Source organism: Heterodontus francisci, chromosome 12 (genome assembly GCF_036365525.1).
Source record: "Heterodontus francisci isolate sHetFra1 chromosome 12, sHetFra1.hap1, whole genome shotgun sequence".
Classification (NCBI taxonomy): Eukaryota; Metazoa; Chordata; class Chondrichthyes; order Heterodontiformes; family Heterodontidae; genus Heterodontus; species Heterodontus francisci.
Window position 1 is genome coordinate 108,310,757 of NC_090382.1, and position 27,851 is coordinate 108,338,607.

General features: G+C 47.0%; 1 protein-coding gene across 6 annotated transcripts in view; it reads left to right on the forward strand.

The window, feature by feature from the left end:
• LOC137376058 (synaptopodin) overlaps positions 1–27,851 on the forward strand; it is an 82,165-nt gene extending 54,314 nt beyond the window's left edge. For 5 of the 6 annotated variants that reach the window (XM_068044053.1, XM_068044052.1, XM_068044054.1 and 2 more), the window contains 2 exons: positions 10,117–12,050; positions 21,558–27,851. In XM_068044053.1, the coding sequence (XP_067900154.1) occupies positions 10,117–12,050; positions 21,558–22,130 (2,507 nt within the window). In that variant the 3' untranslated portion in view covers positions 22,131–27,851. Of the gene's footprint in view, positions 1–4,393; positions 4,566–10,116; positions 12,051–21,557 lie in introns of those variants that run through there. The other variant, XM_068044057.1, reaches the window with a different exon arrangement.

The window sequence follows — 27,851 nt, forward strand, 5'->3', positions numbered from 1 at the left end:
TCAGTGATTCTATGCTCCTCCAGAGGGTGCTGAGGACCCCCCAGAATCCAATCCCTCAGCAATCAGTGAATTGATATAAACTTCTATTCATTATGCTGTAAACACCCTTGGAAACGTTGTGCCTTGTTGAATGAGCTGTAACTGGGTTTTTAATGGCATACTAACTTCATAATTACTGTTGAACACCCTCTCTGTCGTGAAAAAGCTAAATTTATATTTATGGAATGTTAAATTACTCCATAATGTTATTCTTCCTTTTCAATTAAAAATGTGTTTATCTTTATTTTAGTTCTATCTTAACCAAATCATAATCATTTATTTCATTATCTGAAAAACTAAATTGAAAGTGAAGGATATCAACTGCTTTTAACTTCCTGGTTTACTGTCTGTGAGAATACTTCAATGTAATTGGCTGCCTACCTGCTTGATGTCATCATTGTTGATGGATGCTTGGAGATCCTCTTGATTTGGCACCAGATTTAAACTACTGTCGGAAAAGGGGAAATCCTTGCTATGGAGATCGCTAGATCTTTGTGGGCAGCTTTCTTCGAGGTCAATGGCAAGTGCCCTTACTCCACCGCTGACCGCAAGTTCTGGGCCAGTTTGATCTAGTGATATTGGTTGAGGGATATCTGTTGGCCAGGACATCAGGGAGAACCTCCCTGCTCTCCTAGGGAATAGTGACCGTCGGATCTTTTGAGAACAGACGGATGCCTCGGTTTAACATTTTATCCAACAGAGCAGCATCATCCCCTCCACTGGGGAGCATCAGCCTGGACTTTGTGCTGAAGTCTCTGGAGTGGGAGTTTGAAGCAGGGAAACAGTGTAGGGCAGAAACAGTTGGGGTCATAGAGAGAGAGTGATAAACACGGAGAGAGAGGTAAAAGAAAAGACTGCCGCAGCTGCTGATGTGAGCCACTTGCACTCATGTATCACCCAGGGTGACACCAGTAGTAAACAGCGAGAGCCCTGGCTGTCAACTGGTAATTTAACCTGAGCGATGTGCATTGAGCAGGCGAGAATTTTGGAGCAAAGATATTCAACTGCCACGCGCCTCCACCACTGTATCAGTGCGGACAGGCTGAGAATTACAGGGATTTGTTTCTGTAAAACACAGGTCAGTGAAATGTCAACATTTTTGACTTTTAAACAAATAGGTCACATGTCCTATATCTAAAGCACGCAATTAAAGGGGACGGTCAGCTGGCACGTGGCTCACAGTTAACCGAGAGGTGAGTGATCTCGGGAGTCCTATTTTTACAGTAGTTCAGTTAGCAACATAACAGCAGGAAGAGCCATTCAGCCTCTTTTAACCTGTTCTGCCATCCAATTTGATCATGTATCTTAACTCCATCTACCTGCCTTGGTTTCGTAACCCTTAGTCCCCTTACCTAACAAAAGTCTATCAATCTCAGTTTTAAAATTTTCAATTGACTCCCCCCCACCCGCCCAGCCTCAACAGGTTTTTGGGGGAGAGAGTTCCAGATTCCACTACCCTTTGTGTGAAGATGTGCTTCCTGACATCACCCCTGAATGGCCCTAGCTCCAATCTTAAGATAGTGCACCTTTGTTCCAGACTCCCCAACCAGGGGAAATAGTTTCTCTCTATTTACCCTATCAAATCATTTAATCATTTTAAACACTTCAGTTAGATCATCCCTAATCTTCTGTACTTGAGGGAGTACAAGTCTCGTCTGTGCAACCCATCCTTTGTAAGTTATATACCAGCTCATGGTCCCATAACAGTGATCAGTAGCAAAATATTTTTCCCCCTCTGCCTAACTCAGGGCACCGAGGCTAATTGCAGTGAATCATAAAACTATAGAATCTTACATCACAGAAGGAGGTTATTCGGGCCATCGTGTCAGTGTTGGCCCTTTGAAAGAGCTATCCAATTAGTCTCACTCCGCAGCTTTTCCCCACATCGCCCTGCAAGTTAGTTCCTTTCAAATACATGTCCAATTGCCTTTTGAAAGCTCCTGTGGAATCTGATTCCACCACCCTTTCAGGTAGCACTTTCCAGATCTTAACAACCCTCTGTGTGAAGACGTTTCAGTTCCTGCAAACAACTGAGATTTAGCGAACTCTGCACAAACCAGTAAGAGCTCCTGAGATAAAAGCAAAATAGTGCGGATGCTGGAAATCTGAAATAAAAACAAGAAATGCTGGAACCACTCAGCAGGTCTGGCAGCATCTGTGGAAAGAGAAGCAGAGTTAACGTTTCGGGTCAGTGACCCTTCATCGGAACCCTGAGCTCCTGAGAGCTCTTTTTGAAGTGTTGTGATATAGAGAAACACAGCAGCTAATTTGCACACAGCAAGATCCCATAAACAGCAATGAGATAATGACCAGATTATCAGTTTTTTTTTTATGTTGTTGATTGAGGAATAAATAATATCCCCAGGACACCAGAGAGAAATCCCCTGCTCTCCCGTATGACTCAGTTCCATATTTGTGCAAGTAGAACTGAAAGACCCAGCCATTTGGTGAAGCCCTGGTGTTATTTATTAGCAAAGGTACTTATAATGGAAACTTGTTAAAGTATAAAACAATTTACCAAACGACTTACATTTCTATAGCACCTTTCTCAACCTCAAGGTGTCCCAGAGTGCTTTGCACCCAATGACATCCTTTTTGAAGTGTGGCCATTGTCGTAACGTAGGAAACATAACCGCCAATTTGTGCACAGCAAGATCCCACAAACAGAGAAATGACCAGATCACGTTTTTTGAAGTGTGGCCATTGTCGTAACGTAGGAAACATAACCGCCAATTTGTGCACAGCAAGATCCCACAAACAGAGAAACGACCAGATCACGTTTTTTGAAGTGTGGCCATTGTCGTAACGTAGGAAACATAACTGCCAATTTGTGCACAGCAAGATCCCACAAACAGAGAAATTGCCAGATCACATTTTAGTGATAAACATTACTCCAATGCTCTTCTTCAATAGAGTAGCCACAGGGTCTTTTCCCGTACACCAGAGAAAACAAGTTAGCATCTCGCCTGAAAGGCAGCGCTCCTTCAGTAATACACAGAGAGTGTCAGCCTAGTCTACATACTTAGATTGCTGGTGTGGGACTTGAACCAGCAACTTTTAGACTCAAAAATAAGTGCACTACTTATTGAGCTACAGCTGACACTTATAGCCCAGTTTGTAGTACTGGTAAATGCCAATTTCACCCCCAGATGCCTTCCACTGGCAGAAATAGTCCAGCTCCCTTTTGAGTGTTAATGAGTGCACACTCAGTTCACACTGAAAGACTAAGAAGCCACTCAATTGCTTCAAGATTAACTCATTCACCACATTCTCTGGACAAAAATACAACCACTTTCTGAGAATAAATATAATTCTCGTCCTTGTTTTCAAATCCCTCCATGGCCCCAGTTCCCACACTTCTGTAACCTCCTCCACCCTTGTATCCAATTCCCACCATGGCCCTTCCTCCCTATCTCTGTAACCTCCTCCAACCTTCCAAGTTATCTGCACTCCTCCAGTTCTGGCTTCTTGCCTCCGATTTTAATTTCTCGCACCATTGCAGGATGTGTTTTCAGTTGCTGAGGCCCTCAGCTCTGGATTCCCTCCCTAAACCCCTCCACCTCTCTCTCCTCTTTTAAGATGCTCCTCAAAACCTACCTCTTTGGCCAAGCTTTTGGCCACCTGTCCCAATATCTTCTCATGCATCCTGCTGTCAAACTGTGACAGCACTTCCCATGAAGCGCCTTGGGACGTTTTTAAACTTAATTCAAGGCACTATAAAAATGCAAGTTGGTGCTGTTGTGACGAAGTATAGTGTAGTGGTAAAGTTGCTGGACTAGTAATTCAGCACCCAGATTAATGCCCTAGGGGCATGGGTTTAAATCCCACCACAGCAAATGATAGAATTTGAATTCAATAGATAGATCTGGAATTCAAAAGCTAGTTTAATGATGACTATGAAACCATTGTTGTAAAAACCCATCTGGTTCACTAATGTCCTTTAGGGAAAGAAATCTGTTGTCTTTCCCTAGCCTATATCAAGCCACTAGTGCTGTTGGTGTACTTACACCCCAATGATGTAGTGATTCAAGAAGGCAGCTCACCAGCACCTTCTTGAGGGTAATTTGGGATGGGTCATAAATACTGGCCAAGCCAGTGTTGCCTGCCTGAATTTAAAAAAAATATGGTGTTACATTTGCCTGCTGCAACATGAGGGTGAGGGCCAGAAAACGTTTTTGAAAGCACAGGTGAAAGTTTATTAAAAAGAACAATTATATTTCCGTTCTGTCACTTGTTGCTTTAAGAGGGCTCGTGTAACACAGTGGGCGCTATGACCCAGGAGGGTAGCAGCAGCAGCAGCATTGAGTTCAGTACTGCTCTATGGAATGCGCTGCTATTTAATCCGCTCCAGTGATTTCATTCCGCTGTACAGAAAGTTAAAGTAGTTTGACAGACACATGCATTTGCTGTTGGACATCTGATAGTGGGGCTGGCAGAAAAAAAAAAGGGCGTTGCAAACGTTACAGTTAAATTGCAAAAAAGCAAGCGTTAACTTTACAGTCCTGGTCTCAGCTGTTGAGAAAACGGTAAGATCAAATATTCAAAGTGTCAGAGTAAATAATCTTATATTTTCCTCTTCCACAAAGTCAGAGATTTAAAAAAAAAACAAGCAGTATGTAGTACGGATTTTTTTCTTTAAAAATTTATTTAGAATCGAAAACTTTCTGCTAAGTTTTTTCCCCCAAACACAACGTGACTGAAACTTGTCAAAAGTTAGAAGAAAGTTTGGAAAACAAACACAAGTAAAGTTTCTGTCTTCGTTTGAGGGGGAAAAAAGTAAATATATTTAAAAACAGTGATTTAAAAACATGATAGAAAAACAAATTGCTTGTAATAAGTGTGTTCTACTTAGTTTCAGAATTGTTGAGTGGCAGAGTAGAATTTAAATGACTTTGTTTGAAAATGTTATGATTGAGGTTCTGTAATTTGAAGAGTTAGCTTTCTTGTTTTATCCCCAGCAGTTGGAGTGAGTCGACAGAGAAATGGGATAGTGACATTGATCCTATTGTTGTTGTCTATCTCCTCGGGACCTGTGTAGGCTGGTGTAGCTATTACTGTTGCTCTTGAGAAATATGTGGTTCACTGTGAAAGTCGCAGAACCAAGCAGCTTGCCCCATCTCAGTTTCACATAGTCTGGCGCCACCTCCTGATAACATAATGATGTCTCTTGATGCAATGCTTCTGACTGAAAGAAAGACTTGCATTTATATAGCGCCTTTCACGACCTCCGGATATCCCACAGCACTTTACTGCCAATTAAATTCTTTTTTTTTAAGTCCAGTTACTGTTTTAATGTTGGAAATGCGGCAGCTAACAAGCTCCCACAAGCAGTAATGTGATAATAGCCAGGTAAGCTGTTTTTTAGTGGCGTTGGTTGATGGATAAATATTGGCCGGGACTCAAGAAAGATTCTCGCCCTTCTTCAAAATAGTAGCCGTGGGATCCGCCCGAAGGTGCAGAGGGGGCCTTGATTTAAGGTCTTATCCAAAAGACGGCACTTCTGGCAGTGAAGCACCCCCGCAGTACTGGTGTCTGTCCAGACATTGTGCTGAGGTCACTGGGACAGGGTTGAACTCTCTGAAGCAGAATGCAAATGGACAGCTTACTGAGCTATAGCTATGTAAGGTGATGCATTTTGGGAGGACTAACAAGGCAAGGGAATATACAATGGATGGTAGGACCCTAGGAAGTACAGAGGGATCTTGGTGTATTATTATTTAGAGATACAACACTGCAACAGGCCCTTCGAGTCTGTGCCGACCATCAACCACCCATTTATACTAATCCTACATTAATCCCCTATTCCTACCACATCCCCAACCGAGACCAGGGGCAATTTATAATGGCCAATTTACCTATCAACCTGCAAGTCTTTGGCTGTGGGAGGAAACTGGAGCACCCGGCGAAAACCCACGCAGTCACAGGGAGAACTTGCAAACCCCGCACAGGCAGCACCCAGAATTGAACCTGGGTCGCTGGAGCTGTGAGGTTGTGGTGCTCGCCACTGCACCACTGTGCCGCCTGTGTACTTATCCATTAATCACTGAAGGCAGCAGCACAGGTAGATAAGGTGGTTAGGCATAGAATATAAGAGCAGGGAGGTTATGATGGAGCTGTATAAAACGCTAGTTAGGCCACAGCTTGAGTACTGTGTACAGTTCTGGGCACCACACTATAGGAAGGATGTGATTCTACTGGAGAGGGTGCAGAGGAGATTCACCAGGATGGCTGGAGCATTTCAAAGAAAGAACAAAGAATAAAGAAAATTACAGCACAGGAACAGGCCCTTCGGCCCTCCAAGCCTGCGCCTATCCAAATCCTCTATCTAAACATGTCGCCTATTTTCTAAGGTTCTGTATCTTTTTTCTTCCTGCCCATTCATGTATCTGTCTAGATACATCTTAAAAGACTCCATCGTGCCCGCATCTACCACCTCCGCTGGCAACGTGTTCCAGGCACCCACCACCCTCTGTGTAAAGAACTTTCCACGCATATCCCCCCTAAACTTTTCCCCTTTCACTTTGAACTCATGTCCCCTTGTAATTGAATCCCCCACTCTGGGGAAAAAGCTTCTTGCTATCCACCCTGTCTATACCTCTCATGATTTTGTACACCTCAATCAGGTCCCCCCTCAATCTCCGTCTTTCTAATGAAAATAATCCTAATCTACTCAACCTCTCTTCATAGCTGGCGCCCTCCATACCAGGCAACATCCTGGTGAACCTCCTCTGCACCCTCTCCAAAGCATCCACATCCTTTTGGTAATGTGGCGACCAGAACTGCACGCAGTATTCCAAATGTGGCCGAACCAAAGTCCTATACAACTGTAACATGACCTGCCAACTCTTGTACTCAATACCCCGTCCGATGAAGGAAAGCATGCCGTATGCCTTCTTGACCACTCTATTGACCTGCATTGCCACCTTCAGGGAACAATGGACCTGAACACCCAAATCTCTCTGTACATCAATTTTCCCCAGGACTTTTCCATTTACTGTATAGTTCACTCTTGAATTGGATCTTCCAAAATGCATCACCTCGCATTTGCCCTGATTGAACTCCATCTACCATTTCTCTGCCCAACTCTCCAGTCTATCTATATTCTGCTGTATTCTCTGACAGTCCCCTTCACTATCTGCTACTCCACCAATCTTAGTGTCGTCTGCAAACTTGCTAATCAGACCACCTATACTTTCCTCCAAATCATTTATGTATATCACAAACAACAGTGGTCCCAGCACGGATCCCTGTGGAACACCACTGGTCACACGTCTCCATTTTGAGAAACTCCCTTCCACTGCTACTCTCTGTCTCCTGTTGCCCAGCCAGTTCTTTATCCATCTAGCTAGTATACCTTGGACCCCATGCGCCTTCACTTTCTCCATCAGCCTACCATGGGGAACCTTATCAAACGCCTTACTGAAGTCCATGTATACGACATCTACAGCCCTTCCCTCATCAATCAACTTTGTCACTTCCTCAAAAAGAATTTCAGCTATGAAGAGAGACTGGATAGGCTAGGCTTGTTTTCTTTAGAGAAGAGAAGGCTGAGGGGGGACCTGATTGGGGTATACAAAATTATGAGGGGCATAGATAGGGTAGATAGGAAGGAACTTTTTTCCCTTAGCGGAGGTGTCAATAACCAGGGGGCATAGATTAAAGGTAAGGGGCAGGAGGTTTAGAGGGGATTTGAGTAAAACATTTTTCACTCAGAGGGTGGTTGGCATATGGAGCGCACTGCCTGAAAAGGTGGTAGGGGCAGGAACCCTCACAACATTTAAGAAGTATTTAGATGAGCACTTGAAATGCCATAGCATACCAGGCTACGGGCTAAGTGCTGGAAAATGGGATTAGAATAGATAGCTGCTTGATGGCCAGCACAGACACGATGGGCCGAAGGGCCTGTTTCGGTGCTGTATAACTCTTATGACTCTATCACCTTCTTACAGCTGAGTATAGTGACACCAAAGGCCAGCATTTATTGCACAGCCTGAGTTGCCCCTTGAGAAGTTGGTGGTGAGCTGCCTTGTTGAACTGCTGCAGTCTGTGTGGTGTAGGTACACCCACAGTGCTGTTAGGAAGGGAGTTCCAGGATTTTGACCCAGTGACAGTGAAGGAACGGCGATGTAGTTCCAAGTCAGGATGGTGTGTGACTTGGAGGGGAACTTGCAGGTGGTGGTGTTCCCATGTATTTGCTGCCCTTGTCCTTCTAGTTGGTAGCGGTCGCGGGTTTGGAAGGGGCTGTCTAAGGACCCTTGGTGCGTTGCTGCAGTGCATCTTGTAGATGGTACACACTGCTGCTTGTGTGTCGGTGGTGGAGGGAATGAATGTCACCCCATTCATAAACAATCAAGCTGGCTGCTTTGTCCTGGATGGTGTCAAGCTTCTTGAGTGTTGTTGGAGCTGCACCCATCCAGGCAAGTGGAGAGTATTCCATCACAATCCTGACGTGTGCCTTGTAGATGGTGTACAGATTAAAGTGGCAGTGAAACTGAGGAATCCAGTCAGGGTCCTGTCTTCTGGGTGGAGCAATTATTGTCGAGGTCATGAGGTTACCTGGCCAAGTTGGGAAATTAATTTTAGTAATCGAATGATTTGCAGGTTGGCACCAGAAAAATGTGTGACAATGAAGCATTCGGATTGTTGTAAAAATGCAACTTGGCCACTGATGTCCTTCAGGGGAAGGAACCTGCCATCCTGACTCGGTCTGGGCCAAATGTGACTCCCGTCCTCACACAATGTGGTTGAGTTCTGATGCCCTCATGGCAACAATGGATGCGAGTTCACCCACATCCTGAGACCACTTAAAAAATAAATAATAAAAATTAAATTCAGTGCCGTCACATGAGGCCAGGCTAAGAAATCTTGGGCACGTGACCAACCTACTGGAAATCGATCACATCCCTCCCTATCTCCATAACCACCTCCAGCTCTCCGGGATCTCTGAACTCCTACAATTCTGGCACCTTGCACGCCCACAATGTTCATCGCCCCACCATTGGTGGCCAGACCTTCAGTTACCTGGTCCCTGAGCTCTGGAATTCCCTGCCTAAACCTCTCTACCTCTCTCACCTCCTTTAAGCCACTTAATAAAACCTACCTCTCTGACCAAGGTTTTGGTCACTTGCCCTAATGTCTCCTTATGTGGCTCAGTGTCAAATTATATTTGATCAAAACTCCTGTGAAGCACCTTGAGGCATTTTACTACATCATGGAATCATAAAATCCTGCAACACAGAAGGAGGTCATTCGGCCCACTGTGCCTGTTCTGGCTCTCTGACAGAACAATTGTGCTCAGTCCCACATCCCCTCTTCCTGTCCATAACCGTGTAAATTTCTCACTCTCAAGCCCATGTTCAGCTCCATTTTAAATTATTTATGGAATCGGCGTCCGCCAGCTTTTCAGGTTGAGCGTTCCCAATCCTGATAACTCTCTGAACGAGTAACCATCTCCTCATGTCCCCTTGGCCAATTATTGTGAATCTGTAACCTCTGGTAATGACCCACTTGCCAGAGAGAACAGCTGTTCTCGACTCAGTTTATTAAATGCCCTTGAATATGTCGATTAGACCACCTCTTAACTTTATTCACTGTCTGAAAGGCGCTGGAAACAGATTCAATAGGAACGTTCAAAAAGGAATTGGAGAATTACTTATAGCACAGAAGGAGGCCATTCAGCCCATTATACCTGTGCCAACTCTTTGAAAGGGTAATCTAGTTAGTCTCACTCCCACTCTCTTTCCCCACAACCCTGCAATTATTTCCTCTCTAATTATTTATCCAATTCCCCTTTTAGAAGTTACTATTGAATCTGCTTCCACCATCAGATCATAACAATTTGATGTGTTTAAAGAATGTCTCCAACGTGAAATACCAAGTATAAGTCAGTGAAGGTGAGGAACACCCACCTGAAGTCACCACCACATGGATATAGAGAAAGTACAAGGAAACATGTCGAGAAATCTATTCTTGAATGTATAAATACTTGAAGGGTTTGTTTCCTGACAGGGCTCTGGGGTTTCAGTGCTGTACCATTCTGCAATGTCCCAGGTAACAATCTTTGCCTTCACTCTTCAGGTCTCTGCCGTAGCTTAAGCGTGAGTGAGCAAGAGGCAAAGGATGCAAGAATCCAGAGCCAGAAGATCGCTGCCCAGTTGACCACCCCGCCAAGCGCCAACTCCAAGGGGGTTCTGCTCTTCCAGAAGCGTAAGAAGAGAGTTAACGAGTTCACTTTAATGAGCTACGGCAAGCAGGAGCCATGGTCTGGGTCGGAGGTCAGCAGACCTGTTGATGGAGACGGCAGGGCTCCCAGGGACCATCTAGACGCGACGCCAGCCGAGAAAGCGCGAGGCTCGGCCAATTCCTCATCTTCCTCTGAAGGGAGCAGCATCCCGTACTTTGAGCGGAGGGTAAAGGGGGACAGCATGGATGCATCAACAGTCGGAAACCATGAGTTCGCGGGGGTCCTCGAAGGTAGGACGGAAGAGGTGGAGGACTGCGCGTCTGAGGATGAGGGGGAGGAGCAATATGGTGAAGGGGCGGTGGGGGAGCTTGGAGGCGCAACTGAGGCAGCGGGGGAACAAGACGTTGTGCAAGGTGTGATGAACTCCACAGTAGAATACCCACTGAAAACCAACAATCTGGTTAAGCCAGCCAGAACAACAATGGAAGTCCGTCTGATGTCTTCACAGCAGCAACACGAACCAGATGATAAGGTCTACATGGATTTACCTGGGGAACTCAATAGTCAAACTGATGGAGATAAAATTCAAGAGAGCCAGGAGGTGTACGTGCCAGAGGAAAAGCAGGCACCCGTGGCAAACCGGACGCCCAAGCCCTTTTTGTCAGAGGGGGTCTCTCCAAAACCCTACAAGCCACAAGTTGGAATGCCCGCTGGCTCTCCTTTTTCTCCAGTTTACTCCAACCCTCCCCCAGTCTCCCAGATGAGATCTCCACCACCGTCTGCCAGCTCCGGCCCATCTGCCGTTGCACAAGCAGCCAAGCCACCAGCAGTCTGGGCCAACAAGACGGGCATCTTGGAAGAATCGAGGATGCGAAGGGCTGGGAGGAAACCAATGTTCACTTTCCACGAGAAGCCGAAAGTCACGCCAAACCCTGAGCTCCTGTCGCTGGTGCAAGGCATAGATGTCAAGAAGAAAAGTGAGGCGGAACCGCTGACGGAGGAGGACTGCCTCGGTCTCGGGGCGGAGGCTTCCACCTTTGCTCAGCAGAAGTCTCCTCCCCCTGTTGCCCCCAAGCCCGTGGTTTCCAGCCAAGGTGACACTCCAATTCCAGAGTGGGCATCTTGCTTGAAGTCCCCAGAACTGAGAGCGCCACGCAGGCTCGGCGCCACGCAGACCCTGACGGAGGTCAAAGGGAAAGGGGCGGAGCTGTTTGCACGTCGGCAGTCCAGAATGGAGAGGTATACCTTCGAATCATCACCAGCCAAAGACAGCCAGCCTCGGCCCCCCTCCCCCACCATGTCCTTGCCGCCATCTTGGAAGTGCCGCGATGAGCGGCACAGCCCGTCGCCATTCAACCACAAGAGTCTTCACCTTGGATCCAGACCTCCATCATCTGCCTTTGCCCAAGTCAACAAGGTGAACAGTAGCCCCCAGGCACTGGCGGACCCGGCAAGGCACCAGCCTCACCAGCTGAACTCCTCCCTGTTTATCATATCCCCAGACAAGAGCCCACTGACGTCCCTGCCCAGGGGGGCTCCCTCGCCACCTCGGCTCATCTTCCCTGGCACCACTTCATACGTCAGGCAAACCTCGGCACCGCCTTCGTCGTACCCGCCACCTCCCACAGCTGCCAAGCCGCCAGCGGTGCCCCCTCCTCTCTCCAGAGTCAACGGATTCACCAACCATAGCCCCAGCGTTGATCTTAGAGAGCCGGCCTTCCAGCCTGCTCAAGCCTCTCCGAGCAGCTCTCCCTCGCCAAGACCCAAGGAGGTGACACAGGCTCCGAGACCTTCCTTCTCAGCACGGAGAGCAGGACTCCAACCCCAGGTGTGGAAGCCTTATGGTTTGTTTTTCTAAAAGAAAATGACACAGCAAGAATCCTGGAAAAAAGCAGTCGGGGGGGTGGGGGGGGGAAACCACCTGCTCTTAGAATTAACTCTCCCAGCGCGCATCTGTTAAAGCTAAATGATAGATTGGGAGGAGGCCCCTGCGGAGTGTAATTGCCAGCACAGGCCTGATGGGCTGAATGGCCTGTTTCTCTGCTGGAAAATCCAATGTAATTTATTTCTTTCCCAGTAATTTACTTCCCTTACTTTCATTCAACTCACCTGATGCATCTTTTTACCTCAGGCTCCAGGAGGGCCCCCCCCCCACCCCCAACAAAGACCCTACCTCTACCCCTCACGCGCACCATCACCTATCGAGATGTAAAGGCCTGTGCAGGTCTGCAAATGACACCCGACCCAAGCCCAACAGAACCACATCGGACCCGAGTCCGTACCAGCCCGAGTCTTTTGATTTTTTTCCCGCGCCCGACCCGACCAGACCCAACTAGACCCGACCCGACCCGACCCGACCACACCACCAGAATGAAGTTGATTATATTAAAGAGGTTGTGCTGTACCTTGGATGGAATCACTCACTGCAGACTAGTGCGGAGTCCGGATGCACATTTCCCACTTTGACGTCCTGGCTGTAACTGTGCCCGACCCGACCCGACCCGAGCCCGAATGCCAGACCCGGAAGAGCGACGCAACCCAACCCGAACCCAACACATGTAGTCGGGCCCAGTCGGACTCGGGTCAGGTAGCCATGCTCTACCGAGATGTTCCATTAAATCCATCCCCAACTCCTCTCGCTCAAACCAGCTGAGATTGGGAAGAGACTCTTGAGGTGTTAGTGTTGGCTCAGTGGCTAGAGATCTCGTCTCTACATCAGAAGTTTGTGGGTTCAAATCCTGCTTTAGAGACTGACCACAAAATCCTGGCTGATACTTTCAGCGCTGTAATATCAGAGAGGCCAGTACTGAGGTACTGCTGCACTGGTAGGAGGGCAAGTTGTGAGGGAGTGTTGCACCCTTGGAGGGGAAGTGCACAGGCAAGGATTCTGTCAAACTGGTGGTTGAGTTGTTTTCATGGTATGGGTGGCTACTGTGTGTGATCCACACTGTGGTGGAATAGCTGACACAGTCACACCACCCCCCCCCACCCCCCAGGGTTGCCCACAGACAGACAGCAGACCCCACAATCACCCACTCCTATTGGAGCTTGGGAATAGTCCCAGTTCTAGCATGAAGTTTGTTCGCACGCAACTGTAGCGCCCTCAGGAGAATTGTGGAGTGGGAGGAGACAGGGGACCCAGGATTTGGGTGTCTGTCCTATTTCAGACCAGGCCATAGCCCAGTTCATCAGCTGCCAAAGTGTGGAGCATGGGTTAGTCAGGAACCAGGCTGTGAAGGTTCAAAAAGAAAACTCAGGAGTTCTAGATGAAAAGTTTTTCTGCCTTAGCCCTCAGTACCAAAGTCTCCACTCTGATCTCCGCTAGCTAGTCTCACATTTAAAGATCAGTGGCTTGTACAGGAGGGCGACAGGAATTGGTAGAATTGTCCCAACCATCTGCAGCTGGGTATGAATAAATAAATTTCTCCTCGACTGATAGATCTGGTCATTTGAATGTACTAAAATTTTTGTTTTCTCTCTTTTTTCTCTCTGTAATTTATTGCATATATTGCCAAAGATAATGAAGGATTGCAAACTCACTTCTTGCATTTCTCCTGTGGGATGTTGAGATCTTCTACTGGATTTGTGCTTGGATTGTGCCCTGCACTTCAATAAAGCTCTTTTTTTCTTTCGGAACTCTCTCTCTTTCTCTCTATTTTCTCTCTGTGTCATTTCTGTTCGGTCACACTGTCACTCGGAACAAGCTTTACCTGGCTATCACTTTTAGTCAACTCTCTGAATAGCCAAGGGCTATCCTTGAGTTTTGCCCCCAGTCCAGACCATGATTTGTTTGAGGGTCACCAGAATGGTATCGGGGATGAGGGGCTTCGGTTATGTGGAGAGACTGGAGAGTGTGGGATTGTTCACCTCAGAACCGGGAGGAATTAGGGGAGAGGTAATAGAGGTGTTCAAAATCATGAAGGATTTTGGTAGAGTAAATGAGGAGAAACTGCTTCCAGTGACGGGAGGGTTGGACACAGATTTAAGAAAATTGGCAAAAAAGAACCAGAGGGGGAGATAAAGGGAAAGCATTTTTTTACGCAGTGAGTTGTTGTGATCGGGAATGCGCTGCCTCAAAGGGCAGTAAAAGCAGCAACTTTCAAAAGAGAATTGGATGAATACTTGAAAAGGAAGAATTTTGCAGGGCCATGGGGAAAGAGCAGAGGGACTAGGATAGCTCTATTCAAAGAGCTAGTACAGGCACGATGGGCCGAATGTCCTCCTTTATGTGCTGTTGGATGCTGTGACTAGAAGCAGCCGGCGTGGGCCTGGGATTTTTCACCTGACCCAGTGAGTTCCTGGATTCGGTCCAGCCCTTGCAAAATGGTGGCCAGGCCAGCGGCGGCAATACGAGTTGAAGGACCAATCGTCTTATTTTAATAAGGCCCTGCCTCCTCATCGCCTCCGCTCGGGCCTCCCTGGAGAGGGAACAGGCCTACACCTCAGATCAGCCCACAGCCGGGCTGGTGTATGACACAATAAAGCCCGTAAATCTGTCGGCTGCAGGTCATCCCTGGCCTGCGTTAAGGCTAATAATCCACTTCAGCTGTTACCATAGCAACGGGAGGCGCAGTCCAAGATGACCACCAGGGTCTGTGACAGCGATAATCATTCACCATTTGGGAGGAGCCAAATCCATTCTTGAGCATTCCCTCACGGTCTTAAATATTCCTGTTACACAAGTTACGGGTATATTTTATATCGAGCAGAGAAAATGAAAAGTTTTGTGACAACCTAAAACACTGGGGCCCACAGCAGCCCCTCGATGCCTGTCCAACTTACCTTTCCTGACACTCTGAGCATTTCCGGAATCTTCACCCGGAGTGAAGTTCTTGCAGGTGGCACGGACTAAATTATTTCAGTCGCAAAAGGGTTTAGTCCTGAGATTGAGCGAAGCAGGCTATTGCAGGCTCTTTGCAAACAACAGTTTTAAAAAAACAATAAATAGGCCACATACTCCTGGGAAAATAAAGCTAAATGGTTTAGAGAAGCAGAGAGAATGAGGGATACAGATTAAGAAATCATTAAAAATAGCGACACAGGTTAGTGGGACTAGACAAAGTGCAAAACAACACTGGAGTTCATTTCGAAAGGGATAGAGTTAAAAAGCAGAGAAGTTATGTTGTACTTGTGTCATACCTTGGTTAGACCACACTTGAAGTATTTTTCACAGTTCTGGTTTCCATATTTTAAAAAGGGATATAGAAGCATTGGGGGGGAAGGTGCAAAAAACATTTACTAAAATTATACCAGCACTGAGAGGTTATAACTAGCAGGAAAGATTGAACAGGCTGGAGGGGGCTGAGGGGCGACTTAATAGAGGCCGCCAAGATTATGAAAGGGTTTGATAGGGTAGAGGTAGAGATGTTCCCACTTGTAGGGGAGTCCAAAATGGAAGGTCCTAAATGTGGGATAGTCACCATGAAATCCAATAGGGAATTCAGGAGAAACTTCTTTATCCAGAGAGTGGTCAGAATGTGGAACACATGGAGTAGTTAAAATACATAGAATAGATCTGTTTAAGGGGAAGCCGGATAAACACATGAGGAACAAAGTACCAGGTTATGCTGATAGTGTTAGATGAAGTAGGGTGGGAGGAGCTTGTGTGGAATATAAACACTGATCCATTGTGCTGAATGGCCTTTTCCTGTGTATTCTATATACAGCATGGGTTAGATACAGAGTAAAGCTCCCTCTACACTGTCCCCATCAAACACTCCCAGGACAGGTACAGCACGGGATTGGCTGGGCAATTTGGGAAGCACTTCCTGCCTGCAAAAAAAAAAGAAAAAAAACGGGGTTAGATACAGAGTAAAGCTCCCTATACACTGTCCCATCAAACACTCCCAGGACAGGTACAGCACGGGGTTAGATACAGAGTAAAGCTCCCTATACACTGTCCCATCAAACACTCCCAGGGCAGGTACGCATGGGGTTAGATACAGAGTATCCAGGGCATGGTTTTGTTTTGGCAATGTGAATTTGATCATGACCATCAATTCACTTCACTTACAACCTTTATAACCGTTGGACAAGGGGAGATCTATTCAGCCTGTGTTAGGTTGAACATAGTCTCCAAAGATGACAGTTAGTGTGTAATACACTGTGACAACCTTTGAGTCTTAATACATCTCTATCCTATCCTCTGTGTGCTATATCTCTGTCCCACCTTTTTATATAGGAACTGCAACAGAAACAATTTGCATTTATATAATGCCTTCAAAATAATAAGACATTCCAAGGTGCTTTGCAAGCATTATGAGACAAAATGTGATACCGAGTAACGTATGGAGATATCAGGACAGGTGACCAAAAGCTTGGTCAAAGAGGGAGGTTTTAAGGAGAGTCTTAAAGGAAGAGAGAGGTGGAGATGGAGGGAATTCCAGAGCTTACAAACCAGACAGCTGAAGGCATGGCCTCCAGGGGTGGAGAGATTAAAATCAGGGATGCTCAAGAGGCCAGAATTGTAAAGAGTGAAGAACTCTGGGAGGGTTGGAGGGGATTACAGAGGTAGGGAGGGGCGAGGCCATGGAGGGATTGAAAACAAGGATGAAAATCTTAAACTCAAAGCATTGCTGTATCAGGAGCGAGTGTAAGTGACGGGTGAACAGGACTTGGTGCGAATTGGGATACGAGGCTGCAGATTTTTGGATGACCTGAAGTTTGCTAAAGCTGGAACTAGGAAGGTGAATATAGTGCGACATAATCTCCACAGGTCAGGACAGATCCAGCCAGCAACAAGCCATTTACTTCCAGCAGATAAATCAGGTTTGCAACCTGCAATGTAATAAATTATCTGACTGAATCTTATTATAGAACATAAAGGATTGTAGAACTTTCCACTAGCATGGTCCCTCGATGCTAAATGTCAATCCCAGATTCTCCCCCTCCTTTTCCACTCTTCCCCTCCACCTCCCAAACTCTACATATAATCTTCAAACTCACAGATCACATAGAATTACATTGAACGTACAGCACAGAAACAGGCCATTCAGCCCACCTGGGCTAGGCTGGCATTTATGCTCCGCACAGTAGAAAGCTAGAGGTTCACTGGAGGTTCAAAGAGACTTGGGGGTCCAGGTATGTAGATCACTAAAATGTCATGAGCAGGTACAGAAAATAATCCAAAAGACTGATGGATTGTTGACCGTTGTATCTAGAGGATTAGAATACGAAATGAAAGAAGTCATGTTTCAGCAGGACAAAGCACTGGTTAGACCTGAGTTACTGCTAACAGTTCTGGGCACCATACTTTAGGAAGGATATATTGGCCTTGGAGGGAGTGCAGTGTAGATTTACCAGAATAATACCGAGAGACTAAAGGGTTAAATTACGAGGAGAGAGTACACAAACTAGGGTTGTATTCCCTGGAATTTAGAAGATTAAGGGGTGATTTGATGGAAGCTTTCAAGATACTAAGGGCAACAGATAGGGTAGATAGAGAGAAGCTATTTCTGCTGGTTGGGGAGTCGACAGACTGAATTTTACCAGCCCCTCGACGTCGGGGGTCGTGGTGGTGGGGGGCGGGGCCGTAAAATACTTGCGGGAGCAACCCGTCACAACTCCCGACGCCAAGAAGGCCCCACTGCATTTGACCGGCGCCGGTGAGGGCTCAGTGCGGCCTCCCTGCCACTCAACAGCAGGGCCTTCATTTACATATTTAAATTCATTAAAACGAAATGCAAATTAGATTACTTGGTCCAGTTGGCCGTCCCAGGCCGATTTTACAGCCGCCACCCGCACCTCGCGCGCCTTCGGAACTCCTTTCGGAGTTCTGAGGGGAGACACTAGTGGGGAAGGGGGGAGGGTGGGGAAACACTTTTTTATTGGCTGTGAGGATGGTGGGAAGGAGTTGAAGGGCAAATGTGAGAAGGTTTGGGGGGGGTGGGTGCGGGAGAAGTTCAGGTTGGGATTAAGTTTCCTGAATATAGGGCAATAAAAAAAAAACCATTGAGGGGGGGGTGAAAGGGCCTCCAGCTTCTAATTTTTTATAAGCAGATGAAAAGTTGTGTACCTTAAAAAATTTTAATTTTTGCTAAGGGCTTGAAGCGTTTCAAAAACGGCGCTAGCGCCTGCACGGTGGCACCGGACGCCATTACCGGAGACAGTGTGATCGCCTCCTCTCCATCATCGGGGGTAGCTGCTCCACTCCCTTCATTTAAATGAGGCCCCGCCTGAAATATGACAGGGGGCTGAGTGACAGTGCTTCTACGTCGGAAGGCGCGCTAATAAAATTACGCCCATGGACTAGGGGGCATTGGCTAAAAATTCAAATCAGAACTTTCTGGAACGAAGTTTGGAAACATTTCTATGCACAAAGGGTGGTGGAAGTTTGGAACTCTCTTCCGCAAATGGCAGTCGATGTTGGGTCAACTGTTTAGTTTAAATCTGCAATTGATAGATTTGTGTTCAGCACATTTATTGAGGGGCAAAGGCGAGCATGTGGAGTTTGATCGCAGATCGGACATGATCTCACTGAATGGTGGAACGGGCTCGAGGGGCTGAATGGCCTCCTCCTGTTCTTATGTTCTTAGAGCAGAGAAAGAAAAGGGGAGATTTGATCAAGGTTTTCAAAATCATGGAGGGCGTTGATAGAACAGAAGCTGTTTCCAGTGGCAGAAAGGTTGTTAACCAGAAGACGCAGATATAAGATGATTTACAAAAGAACCAGAGGGGACGTGAGGAAAACAAAATTACACAGCGAGTTGTTGTGATCTGGAATGCTCCACCTGGAAGCAGATTCAATAGTAACTTTTAACTGGATAAATATATGAAAAATAACATAAATATATTAGACAATTGTGCAGGGCTATGGGTGGGGGAAGGTCAGGGAGGGGTGGGACTAATTGGATAGTTCTTTCAAAGTGCTAGCACATGTACGATGGACCGAATGACCTCCTTCTGAGATTCTACTGTGTGGTTCACCCTGGCTTCTTCAAAGGCCTCCACCTTTCCTTCGATGGTGCTTTCTTGCCCCTCCTAACCTTACTTCTGCCTCCTTCCCGTGCGGTCAGCATCTGGTTCCCAAGCTCTGCAGCTCAGAGATTTTGAAAAGTGGGGAGTTATATTGATAAGGAGGATGTGAGCCTGCTGGCTTGCTGGGTAAAGAAATCACCTGGTGTAACGCAGTGACCCAATCATGTTCAGCTTCTGTGTTTTAAAGGGTTCAAACTCGAAATGTTAGATCCTCTGTTCTCTCAACGGGTGTGACCTCGTCTCATACCAAAGTGTTTACTGCTCAGGCTCAGCCCTTAGTCACGTCCCACTCCAGGCTGGCACTCCCAGTGTAGTACTGAGCGAGTGCTACACTGTCGGAAGTGCCGACATTAAACTGCCCTCTCCGGCAGATGTAAAAGATCCCGTGGCAAAATTTCAAGGAAGAACAGGGGAGTTCTCCCCAGTGACCTGGTGCAATATTTATTCCGCAATCAACTGGTTCAGCAATCATCAATCTCTATCTGTGGGAGCTTGCTGTGCATAAATTGGCTGCTGTGTTTCCGACAACAGTGACTACATTTCATACGTACATCACTGTTGCAAATGAGGCAGTCTCTTTCCAAGGTTCCATTATCAGCAAGAGAAAAAAAGTCATCTGTTTTATGATGTTTGTTAAGGGCTAAATTTCAGACAGGACCCAGGGAGTGGTGAGAATGTGGAACTCGCTACCACAGGGAGTGGTTGAGGCGAATAGCAGAGATATATTTAAAGGGAAATTAGATAAGTACATGAGGGGGAAAGGAATTGAAGATTATGCCAATAGACTGAGATGAAGTAGGTGGAAGGAGGCTCGTGTGGAGCATAAACACCATCACAGAGCAGTTGGGCCAAATGGCCTGTCTCTGTCCTGTAATTCAAAGTAACACAATTCCCTCCGTCTACAAATCCTAACCAGCAGTTTACAGTCTGAATCCTCTAGAGGGCACTTGGGGCTCATGTTCCATTCCTGTAACGCTTGATAGTTTTACTCTTCAATTCTTAATCGTGTTAACGTGGGTATTCCGACTGTAACTCTCCGATCCAAGGGAGATTTCCACATGGTCTCTCTACTCAGTGGGTCGCACTTTCTCACCTCTGAGTCAGAAGGTTGTGGGCTCAGATCCCACTGCGGAGACTTGAGCACAAAATCCAGGTCGAAACGGCCAGGGTGGTACTGAGGGAGTGCTGCACTGTCAGAGGGGCAGTACTGAGGGAGTGCTGCACTGTCAGAGGGGCAGTACTGAGGGAGTGCTGCACTGTCAGAGGGGCAGTACTGAGGGAGTGCTGCACTGTCAGAGGGGCAGTACTGAGGGAGTGCTGCACTGTCAGAGGGGCAGTACTGAGGGAGTGCTGCACTATCAGAGGGGCAGTACTGAGGGAGTGCTGCACTGTCGGAGGGTCAATACTGAGGGAGTGCTGCACTGTTGGAGGGTCAGTACTGAGGGAGTGCTGCACCGTCAGAGGGTCAGTGCTGAGGGAGTGCTGCACTATCAGAGGGGCAGTACTGAGGGAGTGCTGCACTATCAGAGGGGCAGTACTGAGGGAGTGCTGCACTGTCAGAGGGGCAGTACTGAGGGAGTGCTGCACTGTCAGAGGGGCAGTACTGAGGGAGTGCTGCACTATCAGAGGGGCAGTACTGAGGGAGTGCTGCACTGTCGGAGGGTCAATACTGAGGGAGTGATGCACTGTTGGAGGGTCAGTACTGAGGGAGTGCTGCACCGTCGGAGGGTCAGTGCTGAGGGAGTGCTGCACTCTAGGAGTGTCAGTACTAAGGGAGTGCTGCACAGTCAAAGGGACAGTACTCACGGAGCGCTGCACTGTGGGTCAATACTGAGGGAGTGCTGCACTGTCGGAGGGGCAGTACTGAGGGAGTGCTGCACTGTCAGAGGGGCAGTACTGAGGGAGTGCTGCACTGTCGGAGGGGCAGTACTGAGGGAATGCTGCACTGTCAGAGGGGCAGTACTGAGGGAGTGCTGCACTGTCAGAGGGGCCATGTTTACGATGACACATTAACCAGAGCCCCATCTGCCCTTTCAGTTGGAACTGAAAGAATCTACAGCCATTAGTTTGGAGACGAGCAGGGGAGCCAATATTTATCAACCAACATCACTAAAACAGATTATCTGGTCTCGATCACATTACTGTTTGTGGGATCTTGCTGTGCGCAAATTGGCTGGTGCGTTTCCTACATTAAAACAGTGTCAACACTTCAAAAAGTACTTCATTTACTGTGAAACGCTTTTGAACGTCCTGAATTCACAAAAGATACTACAGGAATGCAAGTCTTTGTTTATTGTTTCTGGAAGGCATTATCGTGAGAAACCGAGAGATCTAAATTCTTCCTTTCCTTTCTCCGCAGGGGCAAACATCTCCCGCCACCTCGCCTTGGAAGCCCAACTTTGATCGGCGATTGAGCAACCCGCGACTGTACACGGACACCTTCCGAACACAGCCAATCAGTGAGTGCAGGCCGGGCAGTCCCAAATCTCCCTTCTACCCCATCAGTCCACCAGCCGCTGACAACTGGTCACCAACGAGGGAGCCGAAACCCAGCTCACCCGCCAGGCCTGGAGGGGACAGCACAGATAGCCGCCGTCTGAAGGACCTGCTAGCTAAGAATGTGGTCAGCGCAGCCCGTCGGAAAAAGCTGTCGAGCCCCATCACCTCTCCCACCATCCCGGGAGACCTCGCACTCCCCCTGAGCCCCCAGACCAGCTGTCTCTCCCCCCCGTTGCCTCTATCGTCCAGTGTCTCCTCTCCGGACCCCCCGACCAGATCTGTCCGCTCACCGCTCAAGCTGTACCGCAGGTCGCTGACCGATTCTGAGTTCTCTTTGGGGTCTGATGATTCTGGGCTCAGGTCCCCCAGTTACTACAACTTCTGCCCAAGGGGTTGGTCTGGGAGCAAACTGAGGCAGAGTGACCAGTTGTAAAAACGCAGCAGCCGGTGTTTGTATGTGTGTGTGTGTGTGTGTGTGGCGGGGAGAATGGAATATGGCTTCTGCAAGACATAATCTTCAGTTTATTATTGCACATTACACCACCCTGCGCTCACGCTTTACAAATTGTAACCGGGACAACCATTTCAGAGGAAAACACGGAGTTTCAGACTGGAGAGGAAAAGCTCACTGCCGGTCAGTTTGACTAAAGGTTGGCAGGACTTTGTGCTGAAGAACAGATGCCAGCAACGACAGAGTCTGGGCCAGAATCACTTGGGATTCAGTTTAAGGTTTTCTGTTATCTCCTTTGAAGCAAACGCCTTGTGTTGCAATAAGTAAGGGTTCGCTAACTCTGGTTGGGCATGTTTCTTGAGCTTGTGTCACATGACCACGAACCCCTCCCTCCCCCCCCCCCCCCCCCCCTCACTCCACACCATCCCACCATTAGTCCATCTTCCAAGCACCACTGCCTTCCCATGGGAACAGGATCATTGATAAGTGAAACCTCCTTTTCTTCCTCCAATCTTCAGGACAAGTGAATAATTTGCAGGGTTTTTAAAAACTATTTCCTTTTGGATCTTTCTGCAAGATGAGGTTCTGAGGTTGTTACCCTGTAGTGGGAGGAGCTGTTATAAATTGCTCCTCCCTTGCCTTGGTTGAATGGACTTTGACTAATTATGTGGAATGAATGTGCTCACTGACCATCATTGGCTGCCAGTCCAGCAACACCACGATTTTAAAATGCTCAGCCTTGTTTTCGAATCCCTCCTTGGCTTTGTCGCTCCCGTTCTCTGTAACCTGCTCTAGCCATGAAGGTATTGAATGGTGGAGCAGGTTCAAGGAACCGAATGGACTACTCCTGCTCCCATTCTTAAGTAACCCTCCAAGAGATCTCCGAGCTTCTCCTATTCAGGCCTCTTGAGCATCCCCTGATTTTAATTGCTCCACCAGTGCCTTCAGTTGCCAAGGCCCTAAGCTCTGGAATTTCATCCCTCAACCTCTCGGACTCTCTCTCCTCCTTCGACCCGACCACTTTGACCAAGCTTTTGGTCGCTTGTCCTAATATCTCCTCATGTGGCTCGGTCAAATGTTATCTAATAATCACTTCTGTCGTGCGCCTTGTGAACGTTTTGCTGTGTTAAAGGGGCTATATAAATGCAAGTTGTTGCTGCAAGACCTGCAATAGCCACTGTGGCAACTGGAGGAAGGGTCCACCTGGGTTCTAGGCCAGGGTGTTCGGCAGAGGGTCAGTGGTGGAGATTTGGGGTCCGGGGGAGACTGTTTGATCTCCACTCAGTGGTCGCTGAGCTTCCTAAGACACAGCAGAGTCGATCCGGAGGGGGGGCGTTGTTCCTGAGGAGAGGTAGGCAAGTGAAAAAAGTCCCAATTCCCCTCAACCTGCAATAGTTAAACTCCCACTGTTGCCAAATGGTGTAATTAAACTTGAGCTTCTCTCGCCTCTGTGTTAGTGTCAAGTGCAGTTCAGTTGGCAGCACTATCACCTCTGCGTCACAAAGTTCTGGGTTCAAATCCCACTCCAGGGTTTGAGCACAAAAATCAAGGCTGCCACTCAGTGTAGTAACGAGAGAGTGCTGCACTGTCAGAGTCATTTATGGCATAGAAAGAGTCCATTTGTTCCATTGAGCCCATGCTGACTCTCTGAGGAGCAATCCAGTCAGTCTGCTCAATCTCCCTAGCCCTATAAGCTTATTTCCAAGTTTCTTTTGAAGTCATTGTCTCCACTTCCACCTCCCTGGTGGGCAGCGAGTTTCAGTTCATTACCACTCACTGCTTAAAAAAGTTCTTCCTCACATTCCCCCTGCATCTCTCGGCCATCAGTTAATGTCTAACTTATCTAAACCTGTCATAATCTTGTTCACCTCTATCAAATCTCCCCTCAATCTACTTTGCTCCAAGGAGAACAACCCCAGCTTTTCCAACCTAACCTTGTGACTAAAATCCCCCATCCCTGAACCATTCTGGTAAATCTCCTCTGCACCCTCTCAAGGACCCTCGCATCCTTCCTAAAGTGTGGTGACCAGAAGATTATGGAAAGCCCTTCCGCTATCTCCACTCCCACTTCCTTTAGCAACCTGGATGAAAGCCATCTGGACCAGGTGACTTATCCACCCTGAGCATAGCCAGCATTTCAATATTTACCCTGTCCATTGCCTCTACTCTCACTGCTTCTACCGATATTTTGTCAGATTCCTCTTCCTTAGTAAACACTGATACAAAGTACTCATTAAGTATTCTAGCCTTGCCTTGTGCCTCTAAGAATATATCACCCTCTTTGTCCCTAACTGGCCCCATCCCATCTCTTACTACTTGCTTACTATTTACATGCCAGTAAAAGACTTGTGGGTTCCCTTTTATGTTGACTGCCATTCTATTCTCACATTGTCTCTTTGCCAGTCTTCTTTTCCTCTTCACCTCCCCTCTCAACTAACTGTATTTGGCCTGGTTCTCAGTTGAAGAATTCACCTGACATGCATCATACGCCCTCTTTTTTTGTTTCATCATAATCTCTATCTCCCTCGTCATCCAAGGAGCCTGTTCTTGGTTCCCTTACCTTTTCACCCTTGTATACCTAGCCTGTACCTGAAGAACCTCTTGTTTAATATTGTTCCATTACAGTTTTTCCTGTCAGTCTTTGGTTCCGTTTTATCCTGGCTAGATCCCTCTCATCGCTTTGAAAGTAACCCTCTTCCAATCTAGCCGTTCTACCTTATTTTGTTCCTTGCTTTTCTGAATTACGAGCCTAAACCTTATGATACAATGATCACTGTTATCCAGGTGTTCCCCCACAGACACTTGGTCCACTTGGCTCACCTCATTTCCCAGCACCAGATCCAGCAATGTCTTCTTCCTAGCTGGGTTGAGAACATACTGGTCAAGGAAGTTCTCCTGAACACAATCCAGAAATTCTTCCTCTTCCTTTACTCTAAAATTATCTGAATCAATATTTGGGTAACTAAAGTCCCTCAATCTCACCATTATGTAGTTCTTGCACATCTCTGTGATTTCCCTGCAGGTTTGCTCCTCTATCTCTCTCACTATTTGGAGGCCTATAGAATACCCCCAGTAGTGTGATCATGCCCTTTTGCTTCTCAACTCTAACCAAATTGATTCTGTCCTTGCCCCCCGCCCCCCCTCAAGGACATCCTCTCTTTCCAACACTACAATGTCTTCCCTAATCAGTACTGCCAACCCACCTTTTTTTCCTCCTCTTATCTTTTCTGAAGACTGTATATCCTTGTATATTAAGTGCTCAGTCCTCACCATTTTTAACTCCCGTTTCCATTATTGCCACTACATCATATTCCCATACTGCTATTTGTGCTTGTAGCTCACTAACCTTATTCACCGTATTTTGTGCGTTTACGTACATACATTATAATCCTGTCTTTGTATTCCTCATAGTCTTTCTCAGTCTGCTCCTATTTAATATGGAACTATTCCCTTCTCTAGTACTGTCTAACACTTTCACATAATGCACCTTATTCCTCTTTTCTATTTCTATATGCTGGTGCCCAACCCCCTGCCAATTTAGTTTAAACCCTCCCCAACCACACTCGTGAACTCCCCGTGAACACATTGGTGCCAGTTCTGTTGAGGTGCAATCCATCCCTTTTGAATAGGTGCCTCCTGCCCTAGAACTGGTCCAAATGTCCCAAGAATCTGAAGTCCTCCCTCCTGCCCCATGCGTCAGTCATGCATTGATCATCCCAATCTTCATATTTCTACTCTCGCTAGCGCACGGCACAGGGAGTAATCCAGAGATTACTACCCTCGAGGTCGTACTTTTTAACTTCCTGCCTAGCTCCCGGAAATTTGACCGTAGGACCTCAATACCTGCCCTTGCTATGTCATTGGTACCAGCATGTAACATAACTTCTGGCACACTCCCTTCCCCTGCAGAATATCCTGCACCCTCTCCATGCTGTCCTTTACCCTGGCACCAGGGAGGCAACACACCACGCAGGACTCACAATGACACTTACAGAAATGCCTGACTGTCCCCAGAATATGGAATCTCCGTAGACGGAGGGGCCGTCTTTCAGATGAGATGTTGAACCGAGGCCTCATCTGCCCTGTCGGGTGGATGTAAAAGATCCCATGGCACTATTCTGAAGAAGAGCAGGGGAGCTCTCCCCGGTGTCCTGGCCGATATTTATCCCCCAGTCAACATCACAAAGTAGATTATCTGGTCATTATCACATTGCTGTTTGTGGGATCTTGCTGTGAACAAATTGGCTGCCATGTTTCCTACATTGCAACTGTGACTACACTTCAAAAGCACTTCATTGGCTGTAAAACACTTTGAGCACTTTGGTCATGAAAAGCACGATATAAATGCAAGTCTTTCTTCAATGATATAAACAATCAGAATTGATTTAAAAGGTTGTTTGATCACATCAACCATGACTCAGTGCGGAGCACTCTCACCTCTGATTCAGAAGGTTGTGTGTTTCCGAGATTACAACAGTGACCACCCTGCAAAAGTACTTCATTGGCTGTTAAGCGCTTTGGGATATTCCGAGGTCGTGAAAGGTGCGATACAACCACGAGTTCTTTATTTATCACTTTCTGTCGATCTCTCTCTTCCCCTTTCTCTCTGTTTCTCCCTTTCTCAGGCCCTGTTACGTTGGACAGTGCAAGTGTACACAGCATCCTCTGCACCCGGTCACTCCTGAGGTGAGGCAGGAGAAACCCGTGACCAAACATCAGAAGAGATCCCACTGAATCTGTCAGACAATCAGTCAAGCTCCAGGGAACTATGGCTACAGGGCATATCCCACCAGCTCATGTTAATTAACCCAACTCCCCTCTACATCCAGTGCCTACGCTGGTTTCCTGTACTCCCAGTAATGTGCTCCCCTCAATGGACAATGAACAATTAGAGATGGGGCATTATTAAAAGGGTTGTTCTCTTTTTTTAAAAAAAAGGAAGAGTATGGAAAAACCGAGAAGGCATGAGGCCATATTTACAAACACACTTCCTCTTCTACATCTTGTGAACTGCACATATAGTGTAATCTGTGGAATAGTTTTGAATGTGTGATAGGAGCTCATTGGGCATAGGTCCAAAGTCCAATTCCCCACCTGTGAGGACTTAGCTGATTTCAGCAAGTTCAGCAGATCATTGAGGACTACTATTAGCCTCAGGGCATGCAAGCCCCTGCCTCCCAGTCCAGGGAGGGGAAAGGGGAAATAGACGGGGGCTCCTGCTCCTGATGAATTAAACCCCTTGGCTGGGGAATGTATGCGTGCATGCAAATATTGAATGAGGGCAAAGACAGGGCTTGGGTGTGATGCCTCTGCAGTCAAATAGTCTGCCAACACCCACGTGAAGACTTGTACAAAGAAAATTGCAAGTTGGGGCCTGGAGCGGGATTGTGGGGGCGGGAAGAGCGGCATGGAATTAGATGTTGGGGGAAGGAAGAAAAAATGAACTTATTCCCCCACCGTCACCCACAAACCCAACTGGACCTTTGCAATTCTGAAATTGGGGTGCTTTAATTCATTGCAACACATCTTAATTCCGCTTTCATCAGTTAATCAGCAACCAAAAAAAAGCACCATATGAAAAACATTCCTTTACAAATACCTTGCTCTCTAGCAGTTTTTGAATTATAAAAGATTGCAATCCTTTTTATATAATAATGTAAATGAGATGCAATTGATATTGATATATATATAAAAACTCGTACT